The sequence below is a fragment of the Oncorhynchus kisutch genome, linkage group LG15, assembly GCF_002021735.2.
Source record: "Oncorhynchus kisutch isolate 150728-3 linkage group LG15, Okis_V2, whole genome shotgun sequence".
Classification (NCBI taxonomy): Eukaryota; Metazoa; Chordata; class Actinopteri; order Salmoniformes; family Salmonidae; genus Oncorhynchus; species Oncorhynchus kisutch.
In genome coordinates, this window is record NC_034188.2 from 12,012,482 (window position 1) to 12,027,006 (window position 14,525).

The window sequence follows — 14,525 nt, forward strand, 5'->3', positions numbered from 1 at the left end:
TACTATGAAGTTATTTAAAGTGTTGGAGCCATACATGGGCTCTGCAGTACTATGAAGTTATTTAAAGTGTTGGAGCCATACATGGGTTCTGCAGTACTATGAAGTTATTTAAAGTGTTGGAGCCATACATGGGCTCTGCAGTACTATGAAGTTATTTAAAGTGTTGGAGCCATACATGGGCTCTGCAGTACTATGAAGTTATTTAAAGTGTTGGAGCCATACATGGGCTCTGCAGTACTATGAAGTTATTTAAAGTGTTGGAGCCATACATGGGTTCTGCAGTACGATGAAGTTATTTAAAGTGTTGGCGCCATACATGGGTTCTGCAGTACTACGAAGTTATTTAAAGTGTTGGAGCCATACATGGGTTCTGCAGTACGATGAAGTTATTTAAAGTGTTGGAGCCATACATGGGCTCTGCAGTACGATGAAGTTATTTAAAGTGTTGGAGCCATACATGGGCTCTGCAGTACTATGAAGTTGTTTCCTTTTAATGCATGTTTACATAAGTTGCGTTCCAGCTTAAATGCATAGTAAATGACTTGTACACGGTGGAGGCGTGTTGGTTAGGAGTTGGGCTTCTTCTAAAAGAAGAACCACATACTAGTCAGTTCCTGTATTTGGTATGTTTCATGTTTGGTTTTGTTGTACAGTATTGGATAGTATTCACACCTACATCAATCTGACTGCATCCTATATGGAAACCGATTCCCTATATAGTGCCATCATTTTGACCAGGGGCCATAGGGCCGATTCCCTATATAGTGCCATCATTTTGACCAGGGGCCATAGGGCCGATTCCCTATATAATGCCATAATTTTGACTAGGGGCCGATTCCCTATATAGTGCCATCATTTTGACCAGGGGCCATAGGGCCGATTCCCTATATAGTGCCATCATTTTGACCAGGGGCCATAGGGCCGATTCCCTATATAGGGAAAGGGGATACCTAGTCAGTTGTACAACAATGTATTCAACTGAAATGTGTCTTCCTGCATTTAACCCACCCCTCTGAATGAGAGATGCGGGGGGGGTTGCCTTCAATCGACCTCCACGTCTTCGGCGCCTGATGGAACAGTGAGTTAACTGTCTTCCTCAGGGGCAGAACGACAGATTTTTTTTATCTTGTCAGCTTGGGGATTCAGATCTAGTTAGTTGGCCCAATGCTCTAACCACTAGGCTACCTACTATATAGTGTGGCCATGGGGCTCTGGTCAAAAGTAGTGCACTATATCGTGTGCACTATATTGTATTAAATCAGGGGCCATTTGGGAAGCAGCTCTGTAAAGAGACAGTCTTAAGCTCCACAGGGCAACGAGGGGAAGAGTGGTTTTAACGCAGTTTTGATATTGGATTTGCAACAAGCAATCAACAGATATATAGTTCTATTCCTGCATCACACCTGTATGATAGACCTCTTCCTCAGCTCAAAGCAGACTAAACACTTGGGTGGAGTTTAAATGATTTCAGTCAGTTGGTACAGTATTATTTCAGGAATTAAAATGAACGCCATTTACAATGTACATTAACCATGTCTTTGTGTACCACAAAGGAAACGGAGCACATTGAAAAACAAAAACAGGGTCATCAGCATTGGTTAGTTGGGGTGAGACAAGACGGGTGAGGAGACGAGAACTGTCTGTTAGACAGAGTGTGAAAGATTGAACACATTCTCAGGGATATAGTTTAACTAGCAGTAAAATGTGCCGTCTGACTTTAAGCACCTCTTTTTCCATTGGGTAAAAATACATCACATGTATAGTTAACTGTTAAAACAAGACATTCACGTGTCAGTTAATACGTCTCTTCTGTTACGTACCATGACCTGGAACATAATAAATAGTTATTTTGTTTAAACTGGTTTTCCTAAATATCACGGGCTGAGTAAAAATCAACACCTTCGATAGATACAGATGTAACATGAGAACAGAGTCAACATAACCCAATGCTGAAGTTTCATTGAATGTCTGGCTCTTTCCCAGTGGACCCTTCTGCTGTACCAGACAGTCATGTCATTTGAATTGAGAGGCAGATTAGTTATGTTTGTGTGTTTATAAAGTCCTGATTAGATTGGTAAAAGTGAAGATACAAAGATGTGTAACTTTCCAGAACAGGGCGCAGGCGGAAGACCGGCAAGGCAGTAGGGCTGAGAAACAAACATCACTCTTCCTTAGTGACACACCAACCCAAACACATGTTACATGGTAGAAAACACACAGTAAATATCAGAACAAATGCACTTCTGAAAAGAGAAATGCATCTGCCATTTGCCAAACAAAAACTGGCTTCTCTACAGGGAATATGCTTTATTGACTAAGAACATTATATCCTTAACATTGAAGTGTCAAGAGAGACCGAAAAAAAGGGATGGGATCTCACAAGAAATGGATGTACCGTAGTGGGTAAGGGATGTACCATAGTGGGTAAGGGATGTACCATAGTGGGTAAGGGATGTACCATAGTGGGTTAGGGATGTACCGTAGTGGGTTAGGGATGTACCGTAGTGGGTAAGGGATGTACCGTAGTGGGTAAGGGATGTACCATAGTGGGTTAGGGATGTACCATAGTGGGTTAGGGATGTACCGTAGTGGGTAAGGGATGTACCATAGTGGGTAAGGGATGTACCATAGTGGGTAAGGGATGTACCGTAGTGGGTAAGGGATGTACCATAGTGGGTAAGGGATGTACCATAGTGGGTAAGGGTTGTACCATAGTGGGTAAGGGTTGTACCATAGTGGGTAAGGGTTGTACCATAGTGGGTAAGGGTTGTACCATAGTGGGTAAGGGTTGTACCATAGTGGGTAAGGGTTGTACCATAGTGGGTAAGGGATGTACCATAGTGGGTAAGGGATGTACCATAGTAGGTAAGGGATGTACCATAGTGGGTAAGGGATGAAATTACAGCCAGTGTCTCCTACAACTCTCACACACAGGCTTTCTAGGAAGTGTTAGTCCTATAGGATATTTGGAGAGAATACCGGATCATCTGGTATACAGTCGTGGACAAAAGTTGAGAATGACACAAATATTAATTTCCACAAAGTTTGCTGCTTCAGTGTCTTTAGATATTTTAGTCAGATGTTACTTTGGAATACTGAAGTATAATTACAAGCATTTCATAAGTGTCAAAGGCTTTTATTGACAATTACATGAAGTTGATGCAAAGAGTCAATATTTGCAGTGTTGGCCCTTCTTTATCAAGACCTCTGACATCCACCCCGGCATGCTGTCAATTAACTTCTGGGCCACATCCTGACTGATGGCAGCCCATTCTTGCATAATCAATGCTTGGAGTTTGTCAGAATTTGTGGGTTTTTGTTTGTCCACCCACCTCTTCAGGATTGACCACAAATTCTCAATGGGATTAAGGTCTGGGGAGTGTCCAGACTAAATATCGATGTTTTGTTCCCCGAGCCACTTAGTTATCACTTTTGCCTTATGGCAAGGTGCTCCATCATGCTGGAAAAGGCATTGTTCATCACCAAACTGTTCCTGGATGGTTGGGAGAAGTTGCTCTCAGAGGATATGTTGGTACCATTCTTTATTCATGGCTGTGTTCTTAGGTAAAATTGTAAGTGAGCCCCTTAGCAAGCAACCCCACACATGAATGGTCTCAGGATGCTTTACTGTTGGCATGACACAGGACTGATGATAGAGCTCACCTTGTCTTCTCCGGACAAGCTTTTTTCCAGATGCCCCAAACAATCGGAAAGGGGATTCATCAGAGAAATTGACTTTACCCCAGTCCCCAGCTGTCCAATCCTTGTACCTTTTGCAGAATATGTCTGTCCCTGATGTTTTTCCTGGAGAGAAGTGGCTTCTTTGCTGACTTTCTTGACACCAGGCCATCCTCCAAAAGTCTTTGCCTCACTGTGCGTGCAGATGCACTCACACCTGCCTGCTGCCGTTCCTGAGCAAGCTCTGTACGGGTGGTGCCCCAATCCCGCAGCTGAATCAACTTTAGGAGATGGTCCTGACACTTGCTGGACTTTCTTGGGTGCCCTGAAGCCTTCTTCACAACAATTGAACCACTCTCCTTGAAGTTCTTGATTATCCGATAAATTGCTTATTTAGGTGCAATCTTACTGGCAGCAATATCCTTGCCTGTGAAGACCTTTTTGTGGAAAGCAATGATGACGGCACGTATTTCCTTGCAGGTAACCATAGTTGACAGAGGAAGAACAATTATTCCAAGCACCACCCTGCTTTGGAAGCTTCCAGTCTGTTATTCAAACTCAATCAGCATGACAGGGTGATCTCCAGCCTTGTCCTCGTCAACACGCACACCTGTGTTAACGAGAGAATCACTGACATGATGTCAGCTGGTCCTTTTGTGGCAGGGCTAAAATGCAGTGGAAATGTTTTTGGGGGATTCAGTTCATTTGCATGGCAAAGAGGGACTTTGCAATTAATTGCAATTCATCTAATCACTCTTCATAACATTCTGGAGTATATGAAAATTGCCATCATACAAACTGAGGCAGCAGACTTTGTGAAAATGAATATTTTTGTCATTCTCAAAACTTTTGGCCACGACCGTAGATACAAAGTACCTCATATGTATCCAGTGTTAACAGATACGACAGAACAGAAACATCTTTCCCTTTGGGAGAAAATCAAAGAAAATGTCATTCCTTTGTGCAGTAAACATTTTTCCTGGTACAGTAATGTGTGTAATCAATGTTGTCAGTTCTTAAACTGAACTGGAAAAAAGGCCAGCTTCACTTGGAGGTCTATGTCATTATATTATATTACATTCCATCAGTCAGTCAACAGACCAGGTCTATGTCATTATATTATATTACTTCTGTCAGTCAACAGACCAGGTCTATGTCCGAATCATGTTCTGGTCAGAGTATCTGTGAGATCTGACAGGGTGATGGTCATGTTCTGGTCAGAGTACCTCTGAGACCTTAGAAGACTTAAAGAGATTAATGAATGAGCATGTTGCTGTGCCACAAGCAGCCTGTGCTCTTGGAGAGGAGTACAGAAAGGACACATGAATATTATCAGATTAAAATGACTTATGTAGGAGGGATAATCGTAAATGGTGAAAACCCTTCACAGGGCAGGTACATGAAGCTGGCTGGATGTAGAACAGGGCAGGTACATGAAGCTGGCTGGATGTAGAACAGGGCAGGTACATGAAGCTGGCTGGATGTAGAACAGGGCAGGTACATGAAGCTGGCTGGATGTAGAACAGGGCAGGTACATGAAGCTGGCTGGATGTAGACAGCAGTGTTGTGATATACTGCAGAACACAGACAGAGTTAAACAACATGGTGTACCTGTTATATTGTACCTCATTGATAACCTTTCAAAATCAGATGTATTGATTATCCAATACTCTTCCAAATCAGTCTGTGCCGACAACACAACACTATATAAAATCAGCGGTGTTGATAATCAAGTTGTCTCAGTAGCTTGTACCTGCATCATCATCAGTGGAGAGCTCCCAGAGTACTATAGGCTAGACAGAAAGAACTCAGGGAGGGGCTAGCTCCGACCAATCCTTTCAACCAATCAGCAGCAAGAAGAGCGTGGTACTTTACGGTTGCCGTGGAGATCGATCGTGCTACTCAACAATGTGTGGTCGATCTGATCCTCCGCCGCCAGAACCTCCAGTACCGCTGCCTCAAACGCCACTCCCACGTTCGTGTCGTCCTTTGCACTGGTCTCGAAGTAGGGACAACAGCCGTTCTCCTCGCACCAGGCCTGAGCCTCTTCCTCCCCGACCTCCCTCCCCTCTTTGTCCACCTTGTTGCCCAGGACAACGAAGGGGAACCTCTCTGGGTCTCGTACGTCAGAGTAACACATGAACTCTTTCTTCCAGCTGGCCAAGTTCTGGAAGCTGTGCTGGTCGTCTACAGCGAAGGTGAGGAGGCAGCAGTCGGCGCCACGGTAGAACGGCGTCCTCAGGGACTTGAAGCGCTCCTGACCAGCCGTGTCCCAGATCTGAAGGGTCACTAGGCGCCCGTCCACCTGGAGAGAGAAAGTGAATGAAAACGTTTATTGTACCAAAGAGAAACCTTTATTGCTCCCAAAAAGGATTAGATTTGTACATAATATGCACAGCAATCATAAAGATAACAGACATGGCAGGAGGAATAAATGACAGTAACACAGCATATAATACAATAATAAAAACACATTCTGTGGGGTCAAAACGTAGTCCACTGCACTAGCCTGTATAGAGAATAGGGTGCAATAAGACTATACATCAATTGAACAAATGACGGATCAACCCCCCCCCCCCTCTCCGGGAATAGAAATTCACAAACTGAATTAGAAACTGTACCCACGTTGTCTGCTGTAGTTCTTGCTGATTAATGTATGTACATACAGTGCATTCAGAAAGTTCAGACCCCTTGACTTTTTCCACATTTGGTTACGTTACAGCCTTATTCTAAAATAGATTACATTGTTCCCCCCTCAATCTAGACACAATACACCATAATGACAAATCAAAAACAGGTTTAGACATTTTTGCAAATGTATTAAAAACAAAAAGCTGAGTACTCAGTACTTTGTTGGAGCACATTATGCAGCGATTACAGCCTCAAGTCCTCTTGGGTACGATGCTACACGCTTGGCACACCTGTATTTGGGGAGTTTCTCCCATTCTTCTCTGCAGTACCTCTCAAGCTCTGTCGGGATGGTGGGGAGCGTCGCAGCGCAGCTAATTAAATGTTTTCCCCCTTCCCCAGATCTGTGCCTCGACACAATCCTGTCTCGGCGCTCTACGGACAATTCCTTCGACCTCATGGCTTGGTTTTTGCTCTGACATGCACTGCCAACTGGAGGACCTTATATAGATAGGTGTGTGCATTTCCAAATCATGTGCATTCAATTGAATTAACCACAGGTGGACTCCAAGTTGTAGCAACATCAAGGGTGATCAATGGAAACAGGATGCACCTGATCTCAATTTCGAGTCTCATATCAAGGGGTCTGAATACTTATGTAAATAAGTTTATAAAACCTAAAAACCTGTTTTCTCATTATGGGGTATTGTGTGTAGATTGAGGACATTTTAGAATAAGGCTGTAACGTAACAAAATGGTGGAAAAGGTCAAGTGGTCTGAATATTTTCTAGATGAACTGAAGGTATTTATGTGGTGACGCGGTGCTGTGGTTAGTTGAGATGTAATACATTTCCAGAAAGGGACACAATAATAATAATTATTATTATTATTCAATTTCAGACAGAGCTTGGCTCTATCTCCTCACCTCCTTCTCAATCTCATTGGAGGAGAAGGTCCAAGGTCCCTCCCCTTATTTTGCAGTTTGAGAATGTGGCAAGGAGATAATGTGAAGAATTAAAAAATATATATACTAATTCAGAAACTGCTCTAAATCTGACCTCCAGGTCTCTGTTGAGGAACTCGACCCCGATGGTGTGGAAGGACTGGGAGTCGAAGCGGTCCGTGACGTAGCGGTTCATTAAGGAAGACTTTCCCACGCCGCCGTCCCCCAGCAGGATCACCTTTAACAGCAGGCTCTTCCCGCTCATCACAAACCTTCCTCTGCTGCTAGGCGGTGCAGCTCACCAGGCCATTCCAGGACCAGGCCCCCTCCCTCCGCTGGCAGGCTGGCTAGCCTGGAGTCGAGCCTCCTAGCCGGGTTACTGATCACTGTGACCCAGCCTCCACCTCGATGCTAGGCTACTGGGCTAGTACTAGCAGGGTCAATGCAACCTGAAGGATGAGCAGAGAGATTTTTTTTAAACTATCAAATGTTATTGGTATTTGTAAGATGTTACAGGTGTAGCGAAATGCTTATGCTCCAACAGCACATTAATGCCCAACAATACACACATCTCTGAAATGTAAAGGTAATTAAGAAATATTAGAATGAGCAACGTCAGAGTCCAGGGAAATAAATATGTTTATGATGGTATGTATAGACAGTATATGAATAGAAAAGGTGTGTACAGCAGTAGTTATACAGGATGAGCCTTGACTAGAATTCAGTATATACATATGAACTGGGTAAAACAGTATGTAAGCATTATTAAAGTGACCTGTGTTTAATGACTATGTACATGGTACAGCAGTTTTTAAGGTGCAGGGTTGAGTACCGGGTGGTAGCCGGCTAGTTACAGTGACTAAGTTCAGGGCAGGGTACTGGGCAGAGGTCAGCTAGTGGTGATTATTTAACAGTCTGATGGCCTGCTGATAGAAAATGGTTTTCCAGCTTTGATGCACCTGTACTGTCTCCGCCTTCTAGATGAAGGGTGAACAGGTCGTGACTCGGGTGGTTGAGGTCCTTGATAATCTTCTTGGCCTTCCTGTGACACCGGGTGCTGTAGATGTCCTGGAGGGCAGGCAGTGTGCCCCCGGTGATGTTTGGGCTGAAAGCACCACTCTCTGGAGAGCCCTGCAATTGCAGACGGTGCAAGTTGCCATTCCAGGTGGTGATACAGTCTGACAGGATGCTGTCAATGGTGCATCTGTAGAAGTTTGAGGTTGTTAGAGTCCAAGACACATTTCTTCAGCCTCCTAGATGTTGAAGAGGCGGTGTTGCGCCTTCTTCACCAAACTGTCTGTGTGGATAGACCATTTCAGGTGGTCAGTGATGTGCACCCCGAGGACCTTTAAGCTTTTCACCCTCTCCACTGGGGCTCATCGATTTGGATGGGGGCATGCTCCTTCTGCTGTTTCCTGAAGTCCATGATCAGCTCCTTCATTTTGTTGACGTTGAGGGAGAGGTTATTTTCCTGGCACCACTCCACCAGGGCCCTCATCTCCTCCCTGTAGGCTGTCTCGTCATTGTTAGTAATTAGGTCTACTGTTGTGTCGTCTGCAAACTTGATTGAGCTGGAGACGTGTGGCCACGCAGTCATGGGTGAACAGAGAGTATAGGAGGGGGCTGAGCATGCAGCCTTGTGGTGCCCCTGTGTTGAGGATCAGCGTAGCGGAGGTGTTGTTGCCTACCTTCACCATCTGGGGGCCCATTAGGAAGTCCAGGACCCAGTTGAATAGGGCAATGTTCAGACCCAGGGCCCCAAAGTGATGAGCTTGGAAGGCACTATGGTGTTGAAGATAATGCTGTTCATCGACTACTGCTCTTTTACATAGGTATTCCTCTTGTCCAGATGGGATAGGGTAGTGTGCAGTGCGATGGCGATTGTGTCATCCGTGGATCTGTTGGGGCAGTATGCAAATTGAAGTGGGTCGGGTAAGGTGGAGGTGATATGATCCTTAACTAGCTTCTCAGCACAGAAGTGAGTGCTAGGGGGCGATGGTAACTGAACTAAATGACTTTTGCTTTCTTGGGTACAGGAACAATGGTGGACATATTGAAGCAAGTGCGGACAGCAAACTGGGATAGGGAGAGATTGAATATGTCCGTAAACACTCCAGCCAGCTGGTCTAAACATGCTCTGAGGAAGCAGACAGGGATGCCTTCTGGGCCAGCAGCCTTGCGAGGGGTAACACACTTAAATGTCTTACTCACGTCGGCCACGCGGTGGAGGCCCTACGTTTTCCCCGTAGTGGGCAAAGGTGTTTAGCTTGTCCGAGAGCGTCGGTGTACGCAACGTAGCTGGTTTCCACTTTATAATCCGTGATTGTCTAAGGTCCCTGCCACATACGTCTCATGTCTGAGCCGTTGAATTGCAACTCCACTGTCTCTGTACTGAAGATTTGTCTGTTTGATTGCCTTACAAAGGGCATAGCTGGACTGTTTTACTCAGCCATGTTCCCAGTCATCTTGCTGTGGTTAAATGCAGTGGTTCGTGCTTTCAAATTTGCGTGAATGCTGCCTTTTGGCTAGGATAAGTTCTACTCGTCACAGTGGGAACAACACCCTCTATGCACTTCCTGATCAATTCAGTAACTGAGTCAGCGTATACATCAATGTTTGTTTTTTAGACAACCCAGAACATTTCCCAGTCTGCGTTATCAAAACAATCTTGAAGCATAGATTCCGATTGGTCAGACCAATGTTGAACAGTCCTTACCACGGGTATTTCCTGTATCAGTTTTTGCCTATAGGAAGGGAGAAGCAGAATGTAGGTGTGATCTGATTTGCCGAAGGGAGAGCGGGGGAGGGCCTTGTAGCCTTCCTGGAAAGGGGAGTAGCAATGGTCAATAATTATTGATGAGCGAGTAGCGCAGGCAATGTGTTTGTAAATCTTTTCCTCAGATTTGCTTTATTAAAGTCCCCAGCCAAAATAAATGTGGCCTCATTATATGCGGTTTCCAGTTTGTACCAAGTCCAGCGTAGTTCCTCGAGAGCCGTCATGTGTCGGCTTGAGGGGGAATATAAACGGCCGTGACGAAAGCCAAAGAAGATTATCTCGGGGAGGTAATGCGGTCGGCATTTGATAGTGAGGTATTCCATATCGGGAGAACAAAAGGACTTGAGTTCCTGTATGTTACCACAATCACATCATGAGTAGTTAATCATGAAACACACCTCCGCCTCTCCCTTTCCTGGACAGTTCTTTCTTCTTGTCCATGCGATGTACGGAGAACGGAGAACGCCGCTGGCTGTATGGACAGGGACGATATACCTGGAGAGAGCCATGATTCCATGAAACAGAGCATGTTACAGTCCCTGATGTCTCTCTTGAAGGAGATCCTCGCCCTGAGCGCGTCTACTTTTTTTTCCAGGGACTGAACATTTAAGAGTAATATACTCAGAACAGGTGGATGATATACATGCATTCTGAGTCGGACTAAAAACCCACTCCGAATTCCTCTTCTCGTCCGCGGCATCTTGGAGCAGTGGAAATGCCTCTGGGGGTACGAACAAGAGATCCAATTCAGTAAAGCCTCATTTCTGGTCGAAATGCTGGTGAGGGACCACCTCTCTAATATCCAAAAGTTATTTTCAGCTGTAGGTAATAATGAAAGAAATGTTCTGAACAAGTAATATAACAAACAACAAAAACGAAATACTGCAAAGTTGGCTACAAGGTAGGAATAGGGAGACCCAAGTCTGTATAAAATTGTCTTTGTGTTCATGAGAGGCCGAAGACCTAACAGCAACCTGAGAGATACATGCTGGAAGATACTGACAAAGAACACAACAAGGAGAAGTGGAGAGAGAGACTAGCTAGAGACAAAACAACATCAAGTAGCTGTCTTTCACCAGGAGGAGAAGTGGAGAGAGAGACTAGCTAGAGACAAAACAACATCAAGTAGCTGTCTTTCACCGGGAGGAGAAGTGGAGAGAGAGACTAGCTAGAGACAGAACAAAAGAGAATGGTTACTAAAACTGACAAACTCAAATAGCAGCAGATTTTTTTTTTTATATAACAAACATACTGATACAACAACAATCTTTCTTCCAAAACTCTTTGTATATGGAGCGCCATAAATCTGGAAACCTAGACTAACAACAGAACAACTATTTGGAAGTGATGTCCCTCCTGTCTGAAATGTACTAGGTGAAGAGATATGTGTAAGGTCACCAGGGTGGTTGTCCTCTGGGACACCTGATAGGGGTGAATGACTCTAAGAAGAAACTCCCCCTCTCACAAACCCAGGGATTGGTCGAGCTGGAGATTGGCAAGTCGTAAAATGTACTACTGATGAGCTAAAGTTCCCCTGCTGTACATCACGATCCCCATGTTGTTGATAATGTAGAGACAGGAAGTAACCCTGAACCAGTGTACAGTATGGTTGAAAATCACAGGGGAGAAATAAGTATTAATGCTGCAAGTGACATGGTTGACAATACAGCTTTAGTAAACTGCTTCTTATTATGCCACATGATAGATAGTTAGATAGTTCGCTAAACCAACAACTCAGAAGGTGTCCTCCACTACCTTTAATAACAACAAAGATGAGCACTCGACTGACTCAGGAACACATGACAACAACAACAACAACGTTGTTCCACCATAATTCGTCTAAGATTAGGATCTGTATTTATCTATTTCATAATTATTGTTATGTTTATTGATAAGATACTAAGCATTTTTTTACCACAATTACCAATGCAAAAATTCTCATTACTGCAATAGTTTTGGAAGTCCCAAAAAGTCAAACAAGTCCATTTATAATATATTGTGTTTTTACATTCCTCACCTAATAAAAAGGCCTGAGTTAAAACATGACACTGAAATCAAATATTTAAAATTGTATAAACATTTATTTAGCAATTTCACTCATTACCGCAACAATATTTTCTGACAAATTGTCACAATGACTTGTGTATGTATATGTTATTTTTATGTACACAATTGGATAAACAAAAGACAAACTAAGATTAAGCCACAATGGCAAAAGTATACATTCCATTTTTCCTAAAAATTGGTGCATTACGGTAATGATAAGCAGGTTTCGGAGATGAAAATGCATTTTTTGGAAAATGAGTGTTGCATAGTTTGCCATTGAAAAACTGTACTGAGCTCTATCAGAGATTCAGTAACCAAATACATCATCCAACTGTCATTTGTTAATCCCAAATGACTTGCATAAAACTAAAATCACAGATTTTAATGCAATTGACTAAAACACCCCTTATTATAGCATAATGACAAAAAAAAGTGACTTAAATAAACCAAAAGGTCTTTCTGGGTAATATTGGAATATTAGGACATGGATGTGTTTGGTTCTAAGGTATTTTAGATGCATTTCTAAATTGAATGGGATCCTGCGAGCAAACGGCATAACATGATATGCCTATATAATATCTAAATATGTGGGATATGGACAAGCAACTGTCTTGGAATATCTAACAACAGTATAGGTAAGCGCTTAAACAGGTACATGTCAAATTGGGGGATATCCTCCTTTAAGTGGTGGTTGCCCTTTGCTGAAAAACTAACTCCAGATTGTGGTTTTACGTCAATTAAAATGGGGTTTATAAACCCAGATTTCTTGACTACGCCCCTACTTAATCAAATGACTGTTTTACAAAAACAAATCTATACAATGAGTGTAAGCAGTGGTCCTAGTAAATAATTAACGTTACCAGCATAACACACCCATTGACTATACATTAGAATTAGCTTATTATCATTACCAAAACTGACCCTAAAAATGGGGCAGGAATGAGAAGTGTGTTTTGTAATGACAGGCCCTTAGCTCAATCTACCAGTGATAGGAGACAGCCATTATGACTGCAAAACAATTGACCACATCAGTAAAGCCCATTCATGCCTCCATGTTGGTAAGGTCTTTAATGGTCTTTAAGTTTTTTTTTTGTCATTAGGGTAATGAGAAGGTTAAGTGTCATAAAGACGGTGTTTGAGAATAAGATTCTGATTCTTACATTTGATTTTATATTTTAAAAATGTGAATAAATTAAATTGACTTGCTCTCATCTACGGACTGCTCCTTCTGATGCATCATGGGGAATACAACTTCACTTTTAAAAAACGTTTTTACAGCAACTTAAAAAAGTGTTTTTGGAATGAGAAACATGTGCGAAGACACTGTTTTTAAACAAACAAATATTCGATTAATGTAAACTTCTATTAACGTATACAATTATGATTTATGGACAAACTACAGCAAAATATGTTGTAATTTATTCAAATAAATTAGCTAGGTTTTTCTAAAGTAAAGTTAAATTTTTTTAAATAACCCGAGAATTTTATCTGGAAGCATTTCGGTGCATACAATTCAGGCGAAAATGTCAAATGGTATATAAACATAGACACTGTGCCATAAACTAGGCATCTTAATCTTTAGATTTATATTTTATTCTTGCAGACACAGCATGGTTTTCTAACTCAATTTGCTAGCGCCATGGATACAACTGGTTTCATGAGAATCAACCAATTAACGTAGTAGCTAACCTCAACTAACTGCTATAGTTGTTCTGATGCCATTTTATTGTAGAGAATCACATCTGCGTGTTCCCATTTCGTAAATGTATTACACGGGACATCTAGCTAGATATGGGGATGAATAGCTAGCAAATGAAATGGCAACTATATGATGATGATGGGGATAAAATATTTTAAAAGCCACAGACTGTTACCATTAGCAAGCTATGTTTAGTGGATGGGTTGTGATGTTGACATCAATTGTTCTGAATTATTCAACTAAACTACGAATAAACAGACCGATTTGATCAAACGTGCAACATAATCAATATTACTTCATGTGACTGCATTAATTTAAGGAGTAAAATCGTTTTCGTTACCTCATTCTATACCATGATATGAGTCGTGGCTTGCCCAGTTTTGCATCTGAAATTTGATGTGCTTTGAACTCGCTTGTTGGAGTTGCAGTGCGTCCCCAGTCTTTTACAGTCCAGGGTAATCGTCAGTCAAAACAGGTGCGTTTTGCAACGAAAACAATAGTTGCTATTGGACAAATGCAGGTTGTTCGGCCCCGTTTAATTCAGTTTGCTTCTGTTTAAGAACCGTTTTGCAACAGAATATGCGTAATGAATACGCCCTAAAGTTCAGTCGCGACGCCTGGTCCTAAAGCCCGCATACGCTTACCCATCTCTGGTCCATTTATTTATTTTGCTGTCAAATTTGGTCCATCCTCTGTGAGTCTGGATACCTCAACATGTTCAAATGTCCCTGATTTTACTGTATATATTCTCTATT

The 14,525-nt window shown here is 42.6% G+C and overlaps 1 protein-coding gene across 2 annotated transcripts; it reads right to left on the reverse strand.

The window, feature by feature from the left end:
- Positions 1-1,462: 1,462 nt before the first annotated feature.
- On the reverse strand, positions 1,463-14,368 carry LOC109904964 (ras-related protein Rab-9B). 2 transcript variants are annotated; one of them, XR_002257220.2, is made up of 4 exons: positions 14,111-14,318; positions 7,365-7,698; positions 5,432-5,983; positions 4,440-5,252 (listed from the first exon to the last, which is right to left on the reverse strand). XR_002257220.2 is itself a non-coding variant. In XM_031789643.1 (3 exons), exons 2-3 carry the CDS (start codon positions 7,512-7,514, stop codon positions 5,525-5,527), a joined length of 609 nt encoding a protein of 202 aa, XP_031645503.1. In that variant the 5' UTR covers positions 7,515-7,698; positions 14,111-14,368; the 3' UTR covers positions 1,463-5,524. The 2 variants fall into 2 exon arrangements, 1 of the variants encoding a protein (XP_031645503.1); XM_031789643.1 differs by having other exon boundaries at positions 1,463-5,983; positions 14,111-14,368.
- Between the last annotated feature and the right edge of the window lie 157 nt (positions 14,369-14,525).

Excerpts from the sequence above, each read along its gene's own strand:
- LOC109904964 (XM_031789643.1), bottom strand. The coding sequence starts at position 7,514 with ATGAGCGGGAAGAGCCTGCTGTTAAAGGTGATCCTGCTGGGGGACGGC. Across the intron at positions 5,984-7,364 it reads TCCTCAACAGAGACCTGGAG|GTGGACGGGCGCCTAGTGAC; the intron begins GTCAGATTTAGA and ends TTCTCTCTCCAG.